The sequence below is a fragment of the Poromitra crassiceps genome (genome assembly GCF_964638095.1).
Source record: "Poromitra crassiceps genome assembly, chromosome: 23".
NCBI lineage: Eukaryota > Metazoa > Chordata > Actinopteri > Beryciformes > Melamphaidae > Poromitra > Poromitra crassiceps.
In genome coordinates this window covers 489427-507745 of record NC_139639.1, presented here as the reverse complement: position 1 = coordinate 507745, position 18319 = coordinate 489427, and the positions used below count along the sequence as shown (strand labels likewise).

The following is an 18319-nucleotide window of genomic DNA, read 5'->3' as shown; positions in this document are numbered from 1 at the left end:
CAAAGGTCAGTCAGAAGACTATAGGTTTCAATTACATTTCTAAATGTATTGTAGCATTCGTCAAGCCATATACAGTAGGTTACTACAAAGCCATCATGCAGGCACCTATGTTGTTAACCAAAGCGTTTAACGTAAAGTGTTTAAGTCTGCTGGCATTGGATCAAATCCCATCATGATTTTCTCTCCTCGACTTTCTCAGCTGTCTGAATCAAATGAAACGTACTGAAGAGAGGAGTGAACTGCCCCGCCCCCTCTCCTGCCCCGCCCCCTCTCATGCCCCGCCCCCTCTCCTGCCCCGCCCCTCTCCTGCCCCGCCCCCTCTCCTTTGATGAACAAATATTGCATGATGGGAACTTTCTACTGAAGCCAGACATGCACATGCATACACAGGCCGATCAATTATGCAACACCCTTGATTTGAGTATACCGCGTCACACAGATTGGCACCAACCCCATGCATAGTTCCTGAATGTAAACCTATTCTAACCTCCCCGCTGTTTGGATGCGAAGATAAACAACCCTCTTCAGCCTCAATTAAATCAACATTGCGACTGTTTATGCCTCGTATTTGTCTCTGATATCCTGCGTTTGTTGGCTGCTTTTATCTGGGATCTTCATCCTTAAGGTTTGCTGCTGCGGGATCGGCCATCCACAATTCCTTTATGAATTACTGCTTCCTCTCAATGTCGCACGTCAGCACTGCCTGGCAGTGTGTGTGTGTTGTGTTAGTGTCTGTGTGTGTGTGTGTGTGTGTGTGTGTCTGTCTGTCTGTGTGTTGTGTTAGTGTTGTGTGTGTGTGTGTGTGTGTGTGTGTGTCTGTCTGTCTGTCTGTCTGTCTGTCTGTCTGTCTGTGTGTTAGTGTCTGTCTGTCTGTCTGTCTGTCTGTCTGTCTGTGTGTGTGGGGGGGGGGGGGGGGGGGCATGTGCATGTCTGTCTCTGTGTGTGTGTGTGTGTGTGTGTGTGTGTGTGTGTGTATTTGTTTGTCTCTGTGTTTGTGTGTGTGTGTCTGTGTGTGTGTTTGTGTCTGTGTGTGTGTGTGTGTGTGTGTGTGTGTGTGTGTGTGTGTGTGTGTGTGTGTGTGCGTGCGTGTGCGTGTGCGTGTCTGTGTGTGTGTGTGGGTGGGTGTGTGTGTTGGGTTTGTGTGTGTGTGTGTGTGTGTGTGTTTGTCTCTCTCTGTGTGTGTGTGTGTGTGTGTGTGTGTGTGTGTGTGTTTGTCTGTGTGTGTGTGTGTGTGCGTGTTTGTCTGTGTGTACCTCCTGTGAGAGGCAGGGCATGCTACTCACGTCATCATGTTGGGTTGAGACGCACGGCATCAAAGGGCCACTCAATGAGAATGTCCGTGGAACAACGTGTGCCATTGTCCTCCTGGCTGCTGTGCACCGGAAACCCGCTCATGATCCCATAAAGATGGGAACTTTTTTGGCACCTTTATGGGGAGGCTGAAAACTCCAGTGAGCTCTTTATGGCCCCGTGGTTCTTAGAAATGGGCGACACACTGACTTGTCACCCAGTCCCAATATCATCTAATCAATGCAGTGTCTGATTTAGCGGGGAGGCTGTATTTCTATTTTGAATTCCCATTCCAAAGTTTCATACCAAATTGTTTGTTTATGAAAGTGGATTTTACCATCAACACCCTCTCCTGATATTGAATGGAATTCAATTCACGAGAGCGTTCCACGACTAATCCAACACGCAGTCGATGATAAAAACACACATGCCTGGTGTTAAAGGGTGCACCCGCGTTGTTAAAGCAAATTCACCTCTGATTGAAGAAAAGCTCTCAGGTAAAATTGCCAATGTCGTCAGTCACGTTCCTTTTGAACAGGTGACAGGGAGCACGAGAACATCTCCACCACCACACAGTCACATGGCTTAAGGTGTTGTCAAACACCAGGCGGGCACATTGAGAAAGAAAACAATGGCCGTGTGTGTGTGTGAGAGAGAGAGAGAGTGTGCGTGAGTGTGTGTGTGTGTGTGTGTGTGTGTGTGTGTGTGTGTGTGTGTGTGTGTGTGTGTGTGTGTGTGTGTGTGTGTGAGAGGGTATGTTCACACATGCAAGCATACTGGCTATGCGTGTGTGATGTTATGTTAACCTCTGCCATCATATCCTGGATAAGGTGGTGGTGGGGGGGGGGGGGGTAGCCTGACAGTGAGGATGGCAGCCAATGGTGCGAGGAGAGGCCTGAAAGAGGGAGGGGACCGTCGCCAGGGTGGATTCCCAACATGGGAAGGGGTCGGCCAGCCGGAGTTTATAAATTCTTGATCATGTTTACACCTCCCTCACAATTTTACCAACTTTCACAATATCAACGCTACAGAGAGGAAACATCTGGGCCATTTGGGTGTTTTGTGGCCGTGTTAGAAAAGGGGGTCTGCAGTCCCTGAACCTAGGATACTGGAAATGGACGCGAAACTCTGTGGACTTGTCTGAAATAATTTCTACAGTGTCTTATCTGTTCATCTGTCTTTTGACCAAGGGAAACGAGACCACTAAGACTTGCAGAGTGCACAGGAGAAACACTCTTTTTTTCTGATTGAGAAGGAGCCTTGTGCGAGCTTGGCTGTCTTGCTCTGAGCAATCCTCATCCTTTGGCTATCACTGTCGCTCATCACTTATGTACAGCGGTGGCTACTCCCAGGTCTCCAAGTTCAGCCTGGAGGCCCAGAAGAAGATGAAGCACCGTTCAAAGGGCAAGAGCTGCGGCTACTACATGCGCCTGATCTTCTTCTTCTCCTCGCTGATCCAGTCTCTCATCATCGTTAGCCTGGTGCTCTTCCTGGTCTACGGTAAGCAGGAGGACTCGGCGTCCGCAGAACGCATCGTGAACCTGGAGCAGAGCTTCACCGACCTCTCCATAGAGAACGTGGCCCTCAAGAAGCAGAGGAAGAACCTCACCCACTTGCTCAACATCACCCTGATGGATAAGGCCCGCAATGACTGGGACCTGGCACAGCTGCGCTTAACTGCCAACAAATCATATTACATGATCTACGATCTGCACAGCCAACTGGTGAGATACTGCGCTAAGCCTTTTGATTATACTGTATATGGCCAGCTTTAGAGAAGGCATCTGGCAGATATATTCATATTGATATTCTGATGTGTTTTGGCTTCTAGGTATGTATTTTAATATTATTAGTGGCAAATTAACCCCTAATTAACTCTTCAACAACCATAGAAATTAATCAGTTTGTATATTTGTGGTCTGATTAAAGGAACATACAGTGTTGGGCCCATGCCATTCTTGCTTGTTAAATGGTTCCTCATGTTTGTGTAATTGTTCCATGTAAAATAATTTGGCTATTGCTTCTTTGCTCAATGTCAGTCTCAAACACTGATTGAATTTACACCACTGACTCCAGAACTACTGTCTGATATTTCAATGCATTTCAGCGAATAGGAATGCAAAATGATTTGCTTCTGAGATGGTGTTTTATAGTTTTCTATAAAAAGAGGTTATGCAGCACCAACTGTTCTATTTTATTTTATTATTATCAGCAGTGCCACTAGTTGCTCATGTTAAGTGGCTTTCTTTAGTGTTGGACCCCCATGTCAAAATTGACGGTATTAATACTAAGAGTAAGGGTCTATGTGCTTAGTTAACATTTAAACATTTATGAATGGAAAGACTTCATGGACATATCTTTATGTTTATGTATACTCAGAGGTAGTTGGACATCAATGCAATCTTAACCGTGCAAAATATGTAGTTCCTGACTATTCAAAATAATCTAAATGCTAATATATTTCACAGAATATTTGATGACATAAGCTGAATTACCAATAAACTCATTCTTCCAGCCTCACATAAATGGAGCTTTCCATTGAGAAATATGCCTAGTTTAGGACAAAGTTTAATTAATAATGGTGAAACTGGCCCGATGGCAATTCTTTCATTGAACAGAGGACGTGCACTCTGGAGATGGCGATGTGCAGGTTATCAGGTCCTGGAGGAACTTCATGCAAACCATCACGACCATGTAAGTAGCCTACAGCATGTCTTATAGACCCACAATAAATCAAAATCATGATAAATATTTATCCCCAGTGCTCACCATTAAATAGGCTTGTCTATGGGGGGGGGGGGGGGGTTAGACCGTCAATTCATAATCCTGACAAAAAGTCATGTAAGCCTACTTGCCTGTGTTGTTATTTTTCACAGTTCCAATGAATCCAAACTGTGACTGTGGGCTGGAGTTTGAGCGGCTGAAAGCCGAGGCTGGTGTCTATAAATCAAACTTCACCCAGACGGTTCAGATATTGACGTGGAAAATGGACCAGATCTCCAGAGAGCGGGACAAGGTTAACCTGGAGGCCATTCTTCTGAGGAGGGAGAAATCCAGACTTGAGAAGGAGATCGAATCTTATAGGGTAACATGCAAACAAGACTTTGCTGACGCCTTGAGCGGTATCTCCAACGTCTCCAGGGCCTTCTTGAACAAGATCGAATCCCTCTTCCCCCGGCACCTCCCCTTCCAACTAACCTGTCAGAAGCAGAGGGAAAACCTGGAGCAGATCCGCAACAATTGCACCAGCCTGTCCCGAGAGGTAACGGACAAGTTCCAGAAATACCTGGACAATGTGGCAACTGAGGTGTTTCAGATCCAGATCAAGAACAGCCGTTTGGAGGCAGAGAACCAGCTCCTGACCCAAGACTACCGCTGGTGCAGCCAGAACCGCACGGCTCTGATCCAGGAGCACAGACAGAACTTGCTGAGGATGCAGTTGAGATGGGATCAGGACAAGGAGAGACTTCTGAACGAGAAGGCCCGTCTAATTGGAGACAAAGACGTGCTGAGCAGCAGCATCAACCTCAAAGAGAAAGAGATCTTACACCTCAAAGAGCAGATGAAGCAGCTCAACCTGACCTGCACTGCTGCCAAGGTAAGAAGTGCTCTGATGAAATTACGATTTTTGTATTCTGCAATGCAGCATGTATTTGCTGAAGTTACACTCAGATCACTCAAGATAAAATATCAGAATTGTTAATGTCTTGAAATGCTTTCAAGTGAGACCTGCAGAGAATAATTGAATAAATCCTCAAATTTGTAATGAGGCTGTCTGCTAATTAGAGGAGTTATTGTGGGTGAAATGGTAGTCAGAGTATAAATCATAATCACTGATGACATCACAACCGTGAGACACACACATTGCCGCCACAGTCATCACTTAGCCAATTTTTTACTAAGATATAATATCCATTTCATCATCACATTTTATGTTGTTGACTTTTACAAATCCAGTGAATCAGATTGCATTTGTGCAGCAAACATTCTGACTTTTCTTTTGCTGTTGATGTTTATTACTGCAGTATCAGAAGACGGATAGAAATACCAAAGGCCCGTAGAAATAGCAAAGTACAAACACAAACATCTCACTGCTTTGAGACCTAACGGGCCATTAGTAACGGTCTTACATAGCGTGTGACATCAAAGCTGCATGCTAGGATCATTGGAAATGATCCAGCTGAAGGAGAGGAGGGAAAATGTCTGCCAGTAACAATGGCACCAGAACAAGAGGGCAAAAGGGGAAGAATTGGGCAAATATCTTTCTGTTGTTACAGTATGGCATAAAGCACATATTGTCTCCTGCTGTTTTAGGACAAATGAAGTTTGGTTGCATCATATCATAAGTGCTTACATAAAATAGATAAAAAAAAACACATAATAGATCGAAGAAAAGAACATACAAAAGTAAAAGAGATTACAAAGAAAAAAAAAATAGGTTTGTGTAACAGAGTTGACCCCCAAAACATGTACACATTTATTTGTTATAATGTTACAACATGGATATCATACCACTATGATATTCCTGTTATATCAATGTAATAGCCTTGTTATAACAGAGACAGAAAATAATTTGACATTTTTTTCACATGTTAATAATTATTGCTCTCACTTTATTTCAGGCAGTGGCCGGGCTATTTCCCAGCCAGCCTGGGTCAGCATGGAACAAGTTATCCAGCTCATCTAGCTCTTCTGCCCTGAATCCGTATGCTAGGACGTCAGCTGGCTCAAGTGGGATAGGCCTGAATAAGCCAGGAGTAGGCACCTCAAGCTTGGGCTCAAGTTCAAGCTTAGGTTCTAACACACTGGGATCAAGTAAGCCAGGTTCCAACACAGTTGGCTCCTCAAGCTCTGGGTCAAACAGATTTGGTTCTACAAGTTTGAGCACAGGTGGCCAGGGTTCGTCAAGCATTGGGTCAGCAGGGTCAACTTCAACAGCAGCGAAGAAGCCAGCCTCACCTGGGCTAGGTGTGGGTAGTTTTGGATTCGGCAGTAGCAGTAGCAGTAGTAGCAACACTGGGGCTGGCAACACCGGTCTAGTCAAAACTGGGTCAAGCGGCACTGGATTGGGGTTAGGGGTCGGGAGCAGTAGTACAGGAGTAGGCAAGGTGGGAAGTGCGGCAGGCAGGGGAACATCAACTGGGACCAGCTTTGGTGGAACTGGATCTTCAGCTGGTGCAGGAAGAACAGGTGGACTTGGAGGCGTCCCCAGCTCAGGCACAGGTAAGAGTGAATGACATCTATGATAGTAGTTAATTAAACCCACTCTGGGACGTTTTGGTAATGCCTTATTTTCCAGGTCTGCCGTTTCCTAATAATTTCCTGGAAAGGACCTGTTAATTGAAAGGCTTGTTGGGAGGAACGATGACATCATGTACTAGTTAATGTGAAAATGGAAGTGATCAGTTCGGCAAAATTATAAACTATTTATTGGACAATACAAGGCAATGGTAATTTGGTAACTCAAGTCATTATTCATACATATGAAATTAGAGGAAGACGTTGTTGTTGTTGTTTTTGTTGGATTTCCAAAACTATCTTTCTCACAGAATCACAAAAACATCAAAAGCAATGCAAGACATTACCAAACAAAAACAATGATCCATATCTACACTAAGCAGGCAGGACAAGCAAAGCTCCATTATGACCATGCCACAGTCATTTCACTGGGAACAAATACTGTAGGTGTTTTTGAACCACTTGAGACATTTTGGGAAGTGTAAACCTATTGAGAGGCAAAGTGGAACGTCACTTCCTGAGATTTTCATCCGCCATTTATTTTCCCATAGACACTTCGTAAAATGCTTATAAAATAGTTGTACTTCGTCGAAACCAAACCGTTCAGCTAACGCTATAATTGGGAGAGACCATAGAACATTTCACTCGGACCAATACTTTAAAAAACAACATAAATTATTTTTTCTTTAAACTCGCATTCTTTTTACATTTTGGTCCCAGTGTAATGTTATGCGACCTCTACTGATTCTAAATATATCTGTACCGTTTGGTTTGAACCAGTAAAACTATTTTTATATGCATTTTACGAAATGTGTATTGGAAAATAAATGGCAGATGAAAATCTCTGGTACAGTGTTGAAGCAGGAAGTAGGCGGTCACTTTGCCTCTATAACTGAAACATAGAATCAGTACATGCAATGAGTCTTCTGTATTGTCCAGGATACTTTGTGAACATGACTCTTGTATTGACCTGCTACTTTATCTTCTACCAACAGGGAATGTCCAACAACACCTTCAGGATCTGCAGCGGATGGCCAACCCCTCTGCCTCACAGTGAGTACAAAGTACAGAGTCACCCCTCTGCCTCACAGTGAGTACAAAGTACAGACTCACCCCTCTGCCTCACAGTGAGTACAAAGTACAGTCACCCCTCTGCTTCACAGTGAGTAGAAAGTAGTTACCCCTCTGCCTCACAGTGAGTAGAAAGTACAGTCACCCCTCTGCCTCACAGTGAGTAGAAAGTACAGTCACCCCTCTGCCTCACAGTGAGTACAAAGTACAGACTCACCCCTCTGCCTCACAGTGAGTACAAAGTACAGAGTCACCCCTCTGCCTCACAGTGAGTACAAAGTACAGTCACCCCTCTGCTTCACAGTGAGTAGAAAGTAGTTACCCCTCTGCCTCACAGTGAGTACAAAGTACAGAGTTACCCCTCTGCCTCACAGTGAGTACAAAGTACAGAGTTACCCCTCTGCCTCACAGTGAGTACAAAGTACAGAGTCACCCCTCTGCCTCACAGTGAGTAGAAAGTACAGTCACCCCTCTGCCTCACAGTGAGTACAAAGTACAGTCAGCCCTCTGCCTCACAGTGAGTACAAAGTACAGAGTCACCCCTCTGCCTCACAGTGAGTAGAAAGTACAGTCACCCCTCTGCCTCACAGTGAGTAGAAAGTACAGTCACCCCTCTGCCTCACAGTGAGTACAAAGTACAGAGTTACCCCTCTGCCTCACAGTGAGTACAAAGTACAGTCACCCCTCTGCCTCACAGTGAGTAGAAAGTACAGTCACCCCTCTGCCTCACAGTGAGTAGAAAGTACAGTCACCCCTCTGCCTCACAGTGAGTACAAAGTACAGTCACCCCTCTGCCTCACAGTGAGTAGAAAGTACAGTCACCCCTCTGCCTCACAGTGAGTACAAAGTACAGTCACCCCTCTGCCTCACAGTGAGTACAAAGTACAGAGTCACCCCTCTGCCTCACAGTGAGTAGAAAGTACAGTCACCCCTCTGCCTCACAGTGAGTAGAAAGTACAGTCACCCCTCTGCCTCACAGTGAGTACAAAGTACAGAGTTACCCCTCTGCCTCACAGTGAGTACAAAGTACAGTCACCCCTCTGCCTCACAGTGAGTAGAAAGTACAGTCACCCCTCTGCCTCACAGTGAGTAGAAAGTACAGTCACCCCTCTGCCTCACAGTGAGTACAAAGTACAGTCACCCCTCTGCCTCACAGTGAGTAGAAAGTACAGTCACCCCTCTGCCTCACAGTGAGTACAAAGTACAGTCACCCCTCTGCCTCACAGTGAGTACAAAGTACAGAGTCACCCCTCTGCCTCACAGTGAGTACAAAGTACAGTCACCCCTCTGCCTCACAGTGAGTAGAAAGTAGTTACCCCTCTGCCTCACAGTGAGTACAAAGTACAGACTTAGTTTTTGCACACCAAGTCCGTGTTTTCGTCCAAAATTGACGCACAGCGAAAAAAAGAATACAACCTCATTTGTGTCAATCATCATTGACACACCGAGTCCGACAATTACGTCCGTCATTTAAGTTTTCGGACGAGGTTCGATTTTCTACGTTTTTCACATCAGTCAATAGATTTTTGCGAGCTGGGACCCGTCTGTGTTTTCAGATGACGGATTAAAAAACACGCATACATTACGAAAACAATCGGACTGTGTGTGCAAAGACCTGTCCCTCTGCCTCACAGTGAGTAGAAAGTACAGAGTCACCCCTCTGCCTCACAGTGAGTACAAAGTAGAGTGACCCCTCTGCCTCACAATGAGTAGGCATATACTAGTACTAGAGAGTATAGATGGATAAATAGCACTACAGGTGAGAGGGAAAATATGTATTTTGGATTTTAGGGCGAGCTGTCCCTTTAAGTTTTTTAGTCGACAAAACATTTGTGGAGTTTAAAACACTGTTGTAGAATTATCCTAAACAACTGAAGTGGATCCATGGGGTCCAACTTTCAAACGTAAAAAAAAAAAAGCTTCCACACTGCTCACCTGGCGTAATCCCAAGTTTCCACAAGCCCCGAGATGCCAAGTTGACTTGAAAATATATCATTTACACCCTGTTTTTTAGCTGAGATCTTCACTGCAGCAGGCTACAGTAGCTGCACGTCACCTCCTCTGAGCACATGGTGAAGATATCATCGAAGTTACTGTTTATTGATAGTGCTTAGCTAGACCTATCAGCTCGACTCATTCTCTGTAAAGCCCTCTGAGACATGATTATAAATTAACTGCTATACCAATCAGTTTGACTTGATTGACTCCTCATTATCAGCATCGCTGGAAGAGACTGAAGTGACTGAATGTGCCCCTTTGTGAGTCAGTGCAAGCATTTCAACAATTCCATAATTGCTCTCTCTCTCTCTCTCTCTTTCTCTCTCTCTCTCTCTCTTTCTCTCTCTAGGGCCGCCAAGGACAAAGACAAGGAGAAGAAGAAGTCTTTCACTGACCTATGGGGTTAGTCCATCTTGATGATGACAGCCAATGGAATTGATTTATCCTTCAATTACAGTATTACACACGGCTAAAAGCAAGCTCCTCATATTGAGTTCATATATCAATGAGTGTGAGATATGATGTACACTTTTCACCCGCTTTACGGTATACTTGTAACATACTAGTGACTGTCTGTACCTTTATAAAGGTAATCCTAAGTGAATTTGAATAACTTTTGCACTTTTGTTTGATAAAAATGTGAAGTGAATGTGTCGATTGGTTTGTCGCTAGAAAATATGCTATGTGTAACTTACAGTCAAATAATCTCAGGGTTGCACTGTAAATAATTTGCTAAAAATAAAAGCACATTGTTCAAACTGTGCCACATCAACCGTTGCGTTTCTTTGTTCTGTCCTCTCTTTCATACACACAAACCTAATTTGTGAGATATTAGCCTATCAAAATCCGGACGTAACTGTTTGTCCCCCATTTGCGTCACCTATTGTGTGTGGATAATTGACCTTCCATCCTCCCTGTGATCTTGCAGACATGACTTGCTGGCAAACTATTTAATTCCCTCTGAAATGTTTATGTTTATCTGCCAACCTGTCAGATGGTCCAGTGGCGGTCGGATGGGAGGCGCCTTCACAAACAGTCCTGTATACACACTTGCACACGAACAATGTCCCATCACTTGGCTACAGAGAACACGGATATCCACACGCTAAATACAATCCCGATATATTTCTCATAACGAAGACATTGGAAGGAGAAGTTGAAGTGTGTCTAGGCTATCCGGCGTTGTTGTGTATTTTCTTTTTTCAGACTTCTCACAAAAGAAGCTCAAAAATAGCATCAGCAACTAAACTGTGTCTTCAATTGTTGTGGATTGTGTGGTTTATAATAGAAACATTTAGAAATAGAACCCCGGAAACTGAGTCAGTTGATGCAAGATATTATATAATAAACAATTTTCATAATCTGTGGGGGGAAGGGGGGGGGGGGGGATTAGTACCCTGTTTGAATGCCACATTTCTTACAACTCTGTAAATCAGAATGACATATATTCAACATATTGATTACATATTAGCTGTTAGAAGCTGTCATTTGGACCGATAGAAATTGACACGGAGCTAAATTGGAGAAAGGGAAATGAAGCAAGATGAGAACAAACAAACATCCTGTTCAGTGGAAGGTGAAAGGATGGGACACACAAACACACACACAAACACACACACACACGCACACGCACACACACACACACACACACACACACACACACACACACACACACACACACACACACACACACACCCCACACACACTGTTAATTTAAGAACCAAGAGGGCATTGTGTTGGTGCCAATTAATAAATACTTGGGTCTTCAGCGTTCCATGTCTAAAGGATATCCTTTGTTTAACACCAGTGTTTTTCCACATCTGGGATGTTAAGTCACTGCAGAGCAGCCGTGGGGATGCTGAAGGTCACTCGATGGTTGGATCTGAGCGCCCACTAAAGCAGACGGACTGAGACACGGACGCGACAGTCACATCCAACGTCTCCCTTATAGTGGAAAATCAGTTGGTCTGTGCAAACATCTGAGCTGAACTTCCTGTCATCTGAACTCTATTTCCTCTTATTTCACGTCATTTCTTTGCTGCCAGGACACACACACACACACACACACACACACACACACACACACACACACACACCTTGGAATAGACAATCATTCGAGATTGGTAGCATAACTGGCATGGATGGTTGGTTGAAAAAAACACAAATTAATTTGCAATTACCGTACACAGAATTTCTTGATCTTATACAATAAACCCATGTTACATGCCTGCACACATACTGAACATGTACAGGTAATCACAGCAAAGGAAGAATCCTCCTTCAATGTACAGGTAATCGTGCATGTCATGCTGACAGGCTTTGAATATACAGATGTACAACAATTTGATTTTGTTTTTTTACAGTAACCTTTATTTATCCAGAGCAGTGGTGCCCACACTGGGGTACGTGCAGGTATTACAGGGGGTACTTGAGAGAAAGGGGAAAAAAGGACAAATGTAAGAATAATGCATGAAAACAATGATCTAGGGAAAGTCGACAGTTTTCCTGTGACACAACCTTGTAACATTTTTGACTAAATTAATACTGTCATGGGACAATAATTTAGTATGAAAACCGATGTCGCTGTAATGCAATTGCCAAGAAAAAGGTGGTTATAGTTAAACACCACTTGTCAGTCTTGATTTGGCAGAAAAATCGAATTATGTTATGTTACCTTTGCAAACTACATATTCACAAAATTGAGTTATGTGTCTGCTGGGCTTTTAAAAGAGGTTTATATGTTAGTCCCCCATACTGTTTTTTTGTCAAGCTGGTCATCATCATCATCTAGACCAGTGGTTCCCAACCATTTTTGTGTTATGTACCCCTTGAGCTGTTTTACCATGCCGATAGTACCCCCTCACTCATGTGTGTCCATAATCTCCTAAAGTTGTTATATTAAACTTATATTAAACTTTTAGTAGGCCTCTCTAACACATCTCATTAAATGAAAATAATTTGAATGACTCCTCTTTAATACAATTTTGACTTTGGGAAATTGGGAAAAAGTCACCAGTTTCTATCATTTTGGAAATACATTGTAATCAAATCTTTCCAAGTACCCCCTGCAAGCTGCCCCCTGGTTGGGAATCACTGATCTAGACCACATGCGCCAGTGGGGTCAAGAACATCCAATACATTGGTCACTCACTTTGGAGGCAAAAATGGCTTCCACGCATTGTTAGCCTTGCTGGCGTGACTGAGGGGATGTTGAACGTCAGCAGCGCTGTGGGCACGACACTGGGCAGCACCGCCGGCGAGCCCCACAGAGGAAAAGCTCGGGGCCACCGCGTCTGCCTCGCTCTCGTCACACCTCCCTGACGCAGGAAAGGGAACGGGTGCTTATGATTACGACCTCCTTCCTCGCCTGGGGGTCGCAGATCTCTGACCTGTTTTGTCTCCGGCTGCTAATGCTCCCTTATGACTGTGACCGCTAATTGCGTTTCCTATTTTGCCTGCTCCCCCTCTGTCCCATTGAGATGGTCTGTCCCGTGGCCGCACAGGCTGGTAAAGACATCAGGGGGGCAGAGTCCTTTCTCTTGTGGGGGTGGTACACTTGGGGGGGTGGTGCATGAGGTAAGCACTGGAAGCAGCTGCGAGGAAAAAATGTCCCCAACAATGGGCGTCGCTCCTTCTGCGCTGAAGCCATTCAGCACGACCCTGGCTTTGACCCTTCACCTTGGCCCCTTCTCAGCAGAAGAGGAGGGAGAGGATGGGTAAGAGGTTATAAGGATAGGATAGGATAGGATTTGCCTTATAGAGAGCAGCCTGTTTTGGGCAGCATGACTTCATGTAGCCTCAGTTTCATGGACAATCCAACAGTCCTGAAAGTATATACTGTACATCTGAGGTCAAAATAAGTCAATACTACAGCTACTACAACTTATACTTATATGTTCCATTAATGATGGTTCCATTCCATTTAGGTGTCCAGTGTGTCAGGGCCCTCATTAGTGTTATTGATTACACCTGCTTTACCACCTCAAAACGGTTGCTGTGAACGGGGCCTATGGAACCACTAAGAACTTTGCATCCATCCACCTAATCCAAGATGTCCTGCTGGACTTGTACCTTTAAATTAGCCTCTGAGGGGCCGGCTAGCATTGTCTCTCTTGTGTAGAATGGTTTGAACTAACCGAGCCAAATCATTCATATTTGGTCAAATATAAAACTGTACGTTGAAAAACAAGTAGTGTTTCTTGATTCCCGAAAACCTTACTTTTTTTTAGAACAATGTTTCTCTTGCACATTGACAATATGAACTTAATTTCTACTTCAAAATTCTATAGGGCCTATTAAAAAAAAGATATTCTGTGGCGGAACACCAGGCGGAGCCCCACGGACGACAGTTTGGGCACCAATGGTGTATGTAAATAGAATAATAAGATATTAAAATAAGGTATTAAAATGGAATAATAAGGTATTCAAATAGAATAAGATGGAATAGATATAATAGTGTCCAGATGTGCAAAGAGGTGTGCAAATGTCAATAATCCAGGTTTGTTGAGGGTTTATTTATTGAGGAGTCTCGTAGCCTGCGGAAAGAAACTATCCCGCAAACGGTTTGTGCGTGCTTTCGGCACCCTGTATCTTCTCCCTGAGGGCAACAGGGAGAACAGGCTGTTGTGCGGGTGGTTCATCTCCTTGATGGTCTTCAGGGGACTTCCTGAGGCACCGCTGGTTGTACAGTTCCTATTTTCAGATTTACAGGTGGGCCGCGGCGGCATTTGGGGGGAAATCATCCACTTGAAGTTCAATTAATATCTCTGAAACGGTACAAAACCTGGGAACAAGTGGCTTCTCTGGGGGATCAAATTGCTTTTTCCTTTCTGTCTTCTGTTGTAAACAAGGTGGCTGTCACTCGCTGAGCCGAGACAAGCTGTAACAGTGGCCTATTTATCTATGCCATTGATTATCCATCACATGCTAAGAGCTGTGCTGGTGCGGTGCCAGAGGCCGGGATCTAGAGAAGATTAGTGATCATCTAGTCTGCTAAGGCAGTGGAAACCAAACCAAAGCCACTGCGCTGATTTAGTGACCGGCGGAGACATCAGACGTCAGTCGTGTCAGACAGTGCACGTACGCACGCACGCACAACGCTAAACAACCTGTTGTTGACAGCAGCTCCAGCAGTCAGTCAGGGCCGGGCGTCCACCCCTGTGTCAGAGGCGGCAATAAAAAACAAATTCAATAAATACAGCATGACACCAAAAGTTATTCTGGTTCCTAGTAGATAACAGATGGCCTTAAGGTTATCTTTGGTTTCTTGGGAACTAAATAAAAATAAAACCCCGAAAATAAAAAGAAGTGAACGCTATGGAACGGAGCCAGTCTGAGGAGTTGTGTTTTTATTGAACTGGGGGTCGATTTGGTCGATCCTTCATGGGTTTAGCTTAGGCTTCATTACTTTAGTTTCAAAGATTCATGCGTGTCAGTTATAAGACTTTCTCTTTATAACATTTTTACAATACAATACAATACAATAATTACAGCTAAATTAGGCCTAAACCATAAAAGGCCTAATTAAAATAATTAGATCCAATGTCCTGTCAGAATTCTTTTTGGCCTTTCAAAGGGGTCCAGATCTTTTCTTTACTCTATTTTTCTTTTTATTTGAGAGGTGCTATTTTGACAAATCTGGCTCATTACAACACAGGGGCGTTAATGTATACCTAAATAATCAGTTTGAGTGTCCTGCGCCCGGTCCACTCATGAACTTATTCATTAACACAAGTTTATCTTTATGGCCATTTTTACTTTTTCCTGATTGGCTGTGATCGTATTCCTCTGAAAAAGCTGGTGGAAATGATTAAATGATTATTTTTATGTTCACAGGATTTGTTTCTGTTATGTTTTTGCATGTTCTCCCCGTGCTCCCCCAGGGGGTTCCTCCGTATATAACCCCCCCCCCACTAAAAACATGCAGAAGATCAGATCGTCATCGTCATCCGACCAGTGACGACAACATCCGAAGTTGGTCCCCGGGCGCTGTACGAGAAAGCGACCACTGCTCCTGGCCTGCCCCTCGGAGGAAAGGACATGCCTGGATGGGTTAAATGCAGAGGACACTTTTCACCGGCCACCGTCAGCATGAGTGTGTTGTGGCCGCATGCATGTATTGTGGTGTTCGTGTGACAATAAAAGACGGGGGCTTGTCCGTTACGAGAGAGTTCCCCTCCCCCAAACAGGCGCCCCGACCGACGAAAGGAGGTGCTACTGCAGCGACAACTCATACTACCCCACCATTTTCCCACCCGCAGACATGGCCAATTGTCTCTGTAGGACCGTCTGACCAAGCCAACATATATATATTGTTATTGTTATGTTATTGTTATATTATTGAAAAAGAGATTCTTAATTTCACTGCGATGACCTGGTTAAATAAAAGATCTGTTACTTTTGTACATTTCTCAATAACCTTAAATAGCATTTATTTTGTTTTGCGCCACTAAAAGGACATTTTGTCCCTTGGCCCTGCTCTACAGTATTAAAAAGTCTATTTTGTGCACACAGTGTTTGGATTGAAGTGGGTGCTCCCTGAGGTGTCCCCTAACTACAGCCAAGGGCTCAGCAGCCAACCTCAACTGTTGGTGGAAAAGTGACCACAGGCCAGCATGTTGGGCAGCGGTTAGCAAGCTTTTAAACAACATGTGGCTGTGGAAAGCCCAGGCAGTGGCACAAAGTGAAGGGCCTGTAATAACAGAGCAAGGATTTCAATGTGAGGCTGAGAATCAAGTTATTTAAGGTTCAGACTTGCCCCACAGCTGCATCAGCATCCTGTGCCGTCCCTGGCTCTGGGCTGTAACAGTTTGCTGTGCACTGCCGCCATCTAGTGTCCACATCAGAGTGTTGCCATCTAGAACAAGAGGCAAAGAATTGTCATGAAACTGTCCTAGCGATTCCCCCAGTTGATTTGAAGGGGGTTCTACCCTTCACAGGTCTACTGATATGATAATTGGATTACTAAACGGGACTTTGCTTACATGAACAATATTGTGATATACATTGGTATTGAAACTGACCCCTGTGATTATCGTGATATTGATTTCAACCATATCGCCCAGCCCCAGTATACCCTGTTTGTTCTGCTCTGTTCTCCCCCATTTTCTCTCCTCCATCTCCCTCCCCCTCTCTAATATAATATTGTTCATTCCTGTTTATTGATAGTGCTTAGCTAGACTTAGCTAGACATATTATCTGTAAAGCCCTCTGAGACATGCTTGTGAATTAGGCCTATACAAATTAACTTGACTTGATTACTGCAATACATGGTGGAGTTATGAATATCGAACAGCATTACTTTAGACAGAGGAAGTAGGCCTAAATTCATTGAATAACAATATGTGACCTATTGTTAGTAGCCTACAATACATTTAATGGGCTAAATAGAATTTGAAATCGTTAATCTCTAAAGTGGAATCTTTTGAAATGGCGTTTTGTGTTTCCTTCATTATTTTTGAAGGACCTGTCTCTTCGTCTCCCCCTCAGCCTGCATGAGTTTAATCCAAGTCTGTCACCCTGACCAAACACCCCCCCCCCCCCCACTCAATGAATAATTGATAGCAGAAATCAAATGACAGATTCCATAAAAGTGTTATTAGGGCCCAGTGTAGCCCTGGCTCAATCCTAATCATATTAGCTGCCTTCCACACATAACTGGGTGGTTGTTGGTTTGTTTGAAGAGGATGTTTAGTGGAAAATCAGACCACATTATACTTTTCAACAAACAAGAATTAGGGGTGTCCCGTTCAAATCCTTTGCCACATGTCATCCCCCCTCCCCTCGCTCTCCCCACCTTTCCTGTCTTACTCCTCTATCCAATGAAGGCAAAATTAACACACACAAAAACACTAGAAACTTTGGTTAAGTTTCAAAATACACATTTTATGTGCAAAAGTAATATAATCAAACATAGCCTACTATCAAAGTTTTATTAGGCTACATAAATATTACCCTCCCCCCCCCCCCCCCCCCCCTCTCTCTCTCTCTCTCTCTCTCTCTATTTTTTGTAAATAACTTTTTTGGTTACATTTTTTTGAAAATTGTTCTTGCCTCAAAAATGCTGTCAAGAGCAAAATTATGTCAGAACAGTGCAACTGTTACATTTTTTTTAGACAGCGCCTTCTGGTGGTGTTTAGCGTACTGAGATATTATCAGTACCGTACGCTTACAACTTACCCCTGTGACAAGATGCCCCGGTCTCCCCTATGTAGCTACAAATTGTGAGCAATTTGTGTGTAGTGTAGCCCATATTGAAACACATCTTAAAGACAACAGCATGCCGTGACATGACATGTTTGCAGTAGTAGGCCACTAACCTATGGAACAAGTGCTGACAGTAGCTCTCACTTATCTTGATCAATACATCGATCGCAGGTGATTGATGATCCACCACCACCAGCCCATCGATCTGTTAGACCTGTAGCCGTGTTGGTGTCCCCCAGGCCAGGCAGGATCGACTCTGTCGTCACTCTCTAGTCACCACTCTCTAGTCACGAGTCACGACTGGTGTGTGTGTGCATGCAGAACGTGTAGCCTACATGCGACGGTCATGCTCTCCCTCCTCCTCTTCCTCTACACGGGTTTCCCCCGCGCCTCTACATGCAATAATAAAACATCCCTCCTCGCAGTGCGGTCACCAGTCCGTTCCAGCATCAGCCGCTCTGCTCTGCAGCACCATGCAGGCGGCAGCGGGTGATGATGCCGTGACCGACGCTGCTAG

The 18319-nt window shown here is 44.2% G+C and overlaps 1 protein-coding gene across 1 annotated transcript; it reads left to right on the top strand.

Moving 5' to 3' along the window:
• Positions 1–2386: 2386 nt before the first annotated feature.
• Positions 2387–10873, top strand: plvapa (plasmalemma vesicle associated protein a). The gene is made up of 6 exons (XM_083659164.1): positions 2387–3014; positions 3909–3984; positions 4167–4888; positions 5913–6513; positions 7524–7581; positions 9947–10873. Exons 1-6 carry the CDS (start codon positions 2619–2621, stop codon positions 10002–10004), a joined length of 1911 nt encoding a protein of 636 aa, XP_083515290.1. The 5' UTR covers positions 2387–2618; the 3' UTR covers positions 10005–10873.
• The last annotated feature ends 7446 nt before the right edge of the window (positions 10874–18319 follow it).

Bases quoted from the DNA above. Each gene is read 5' to 3' on its own strand.
- plvapa (XM_083659164.1), top strand. From the start codon at position 2,619: ATGTACAGCGGTGGCTACTCCCAGGTCTCCAAGTTCAGCCTGGAGGCC. The intron at 4,889-5,912 runs GTAAGAAGTGCT...ACTTTATTTCAG, and splicing joins TGACCTGCACTGCTGCCAAG to GCAGTGGCCGGGCTATTTCC. The intron at 7,582-9,946 runs GTGAGTACAAAG...TTCTCTCTCTAG, and splicing joins GCCAACCCCTCTGCCTCACA to GGCCGCCAAGGACAAAGACA.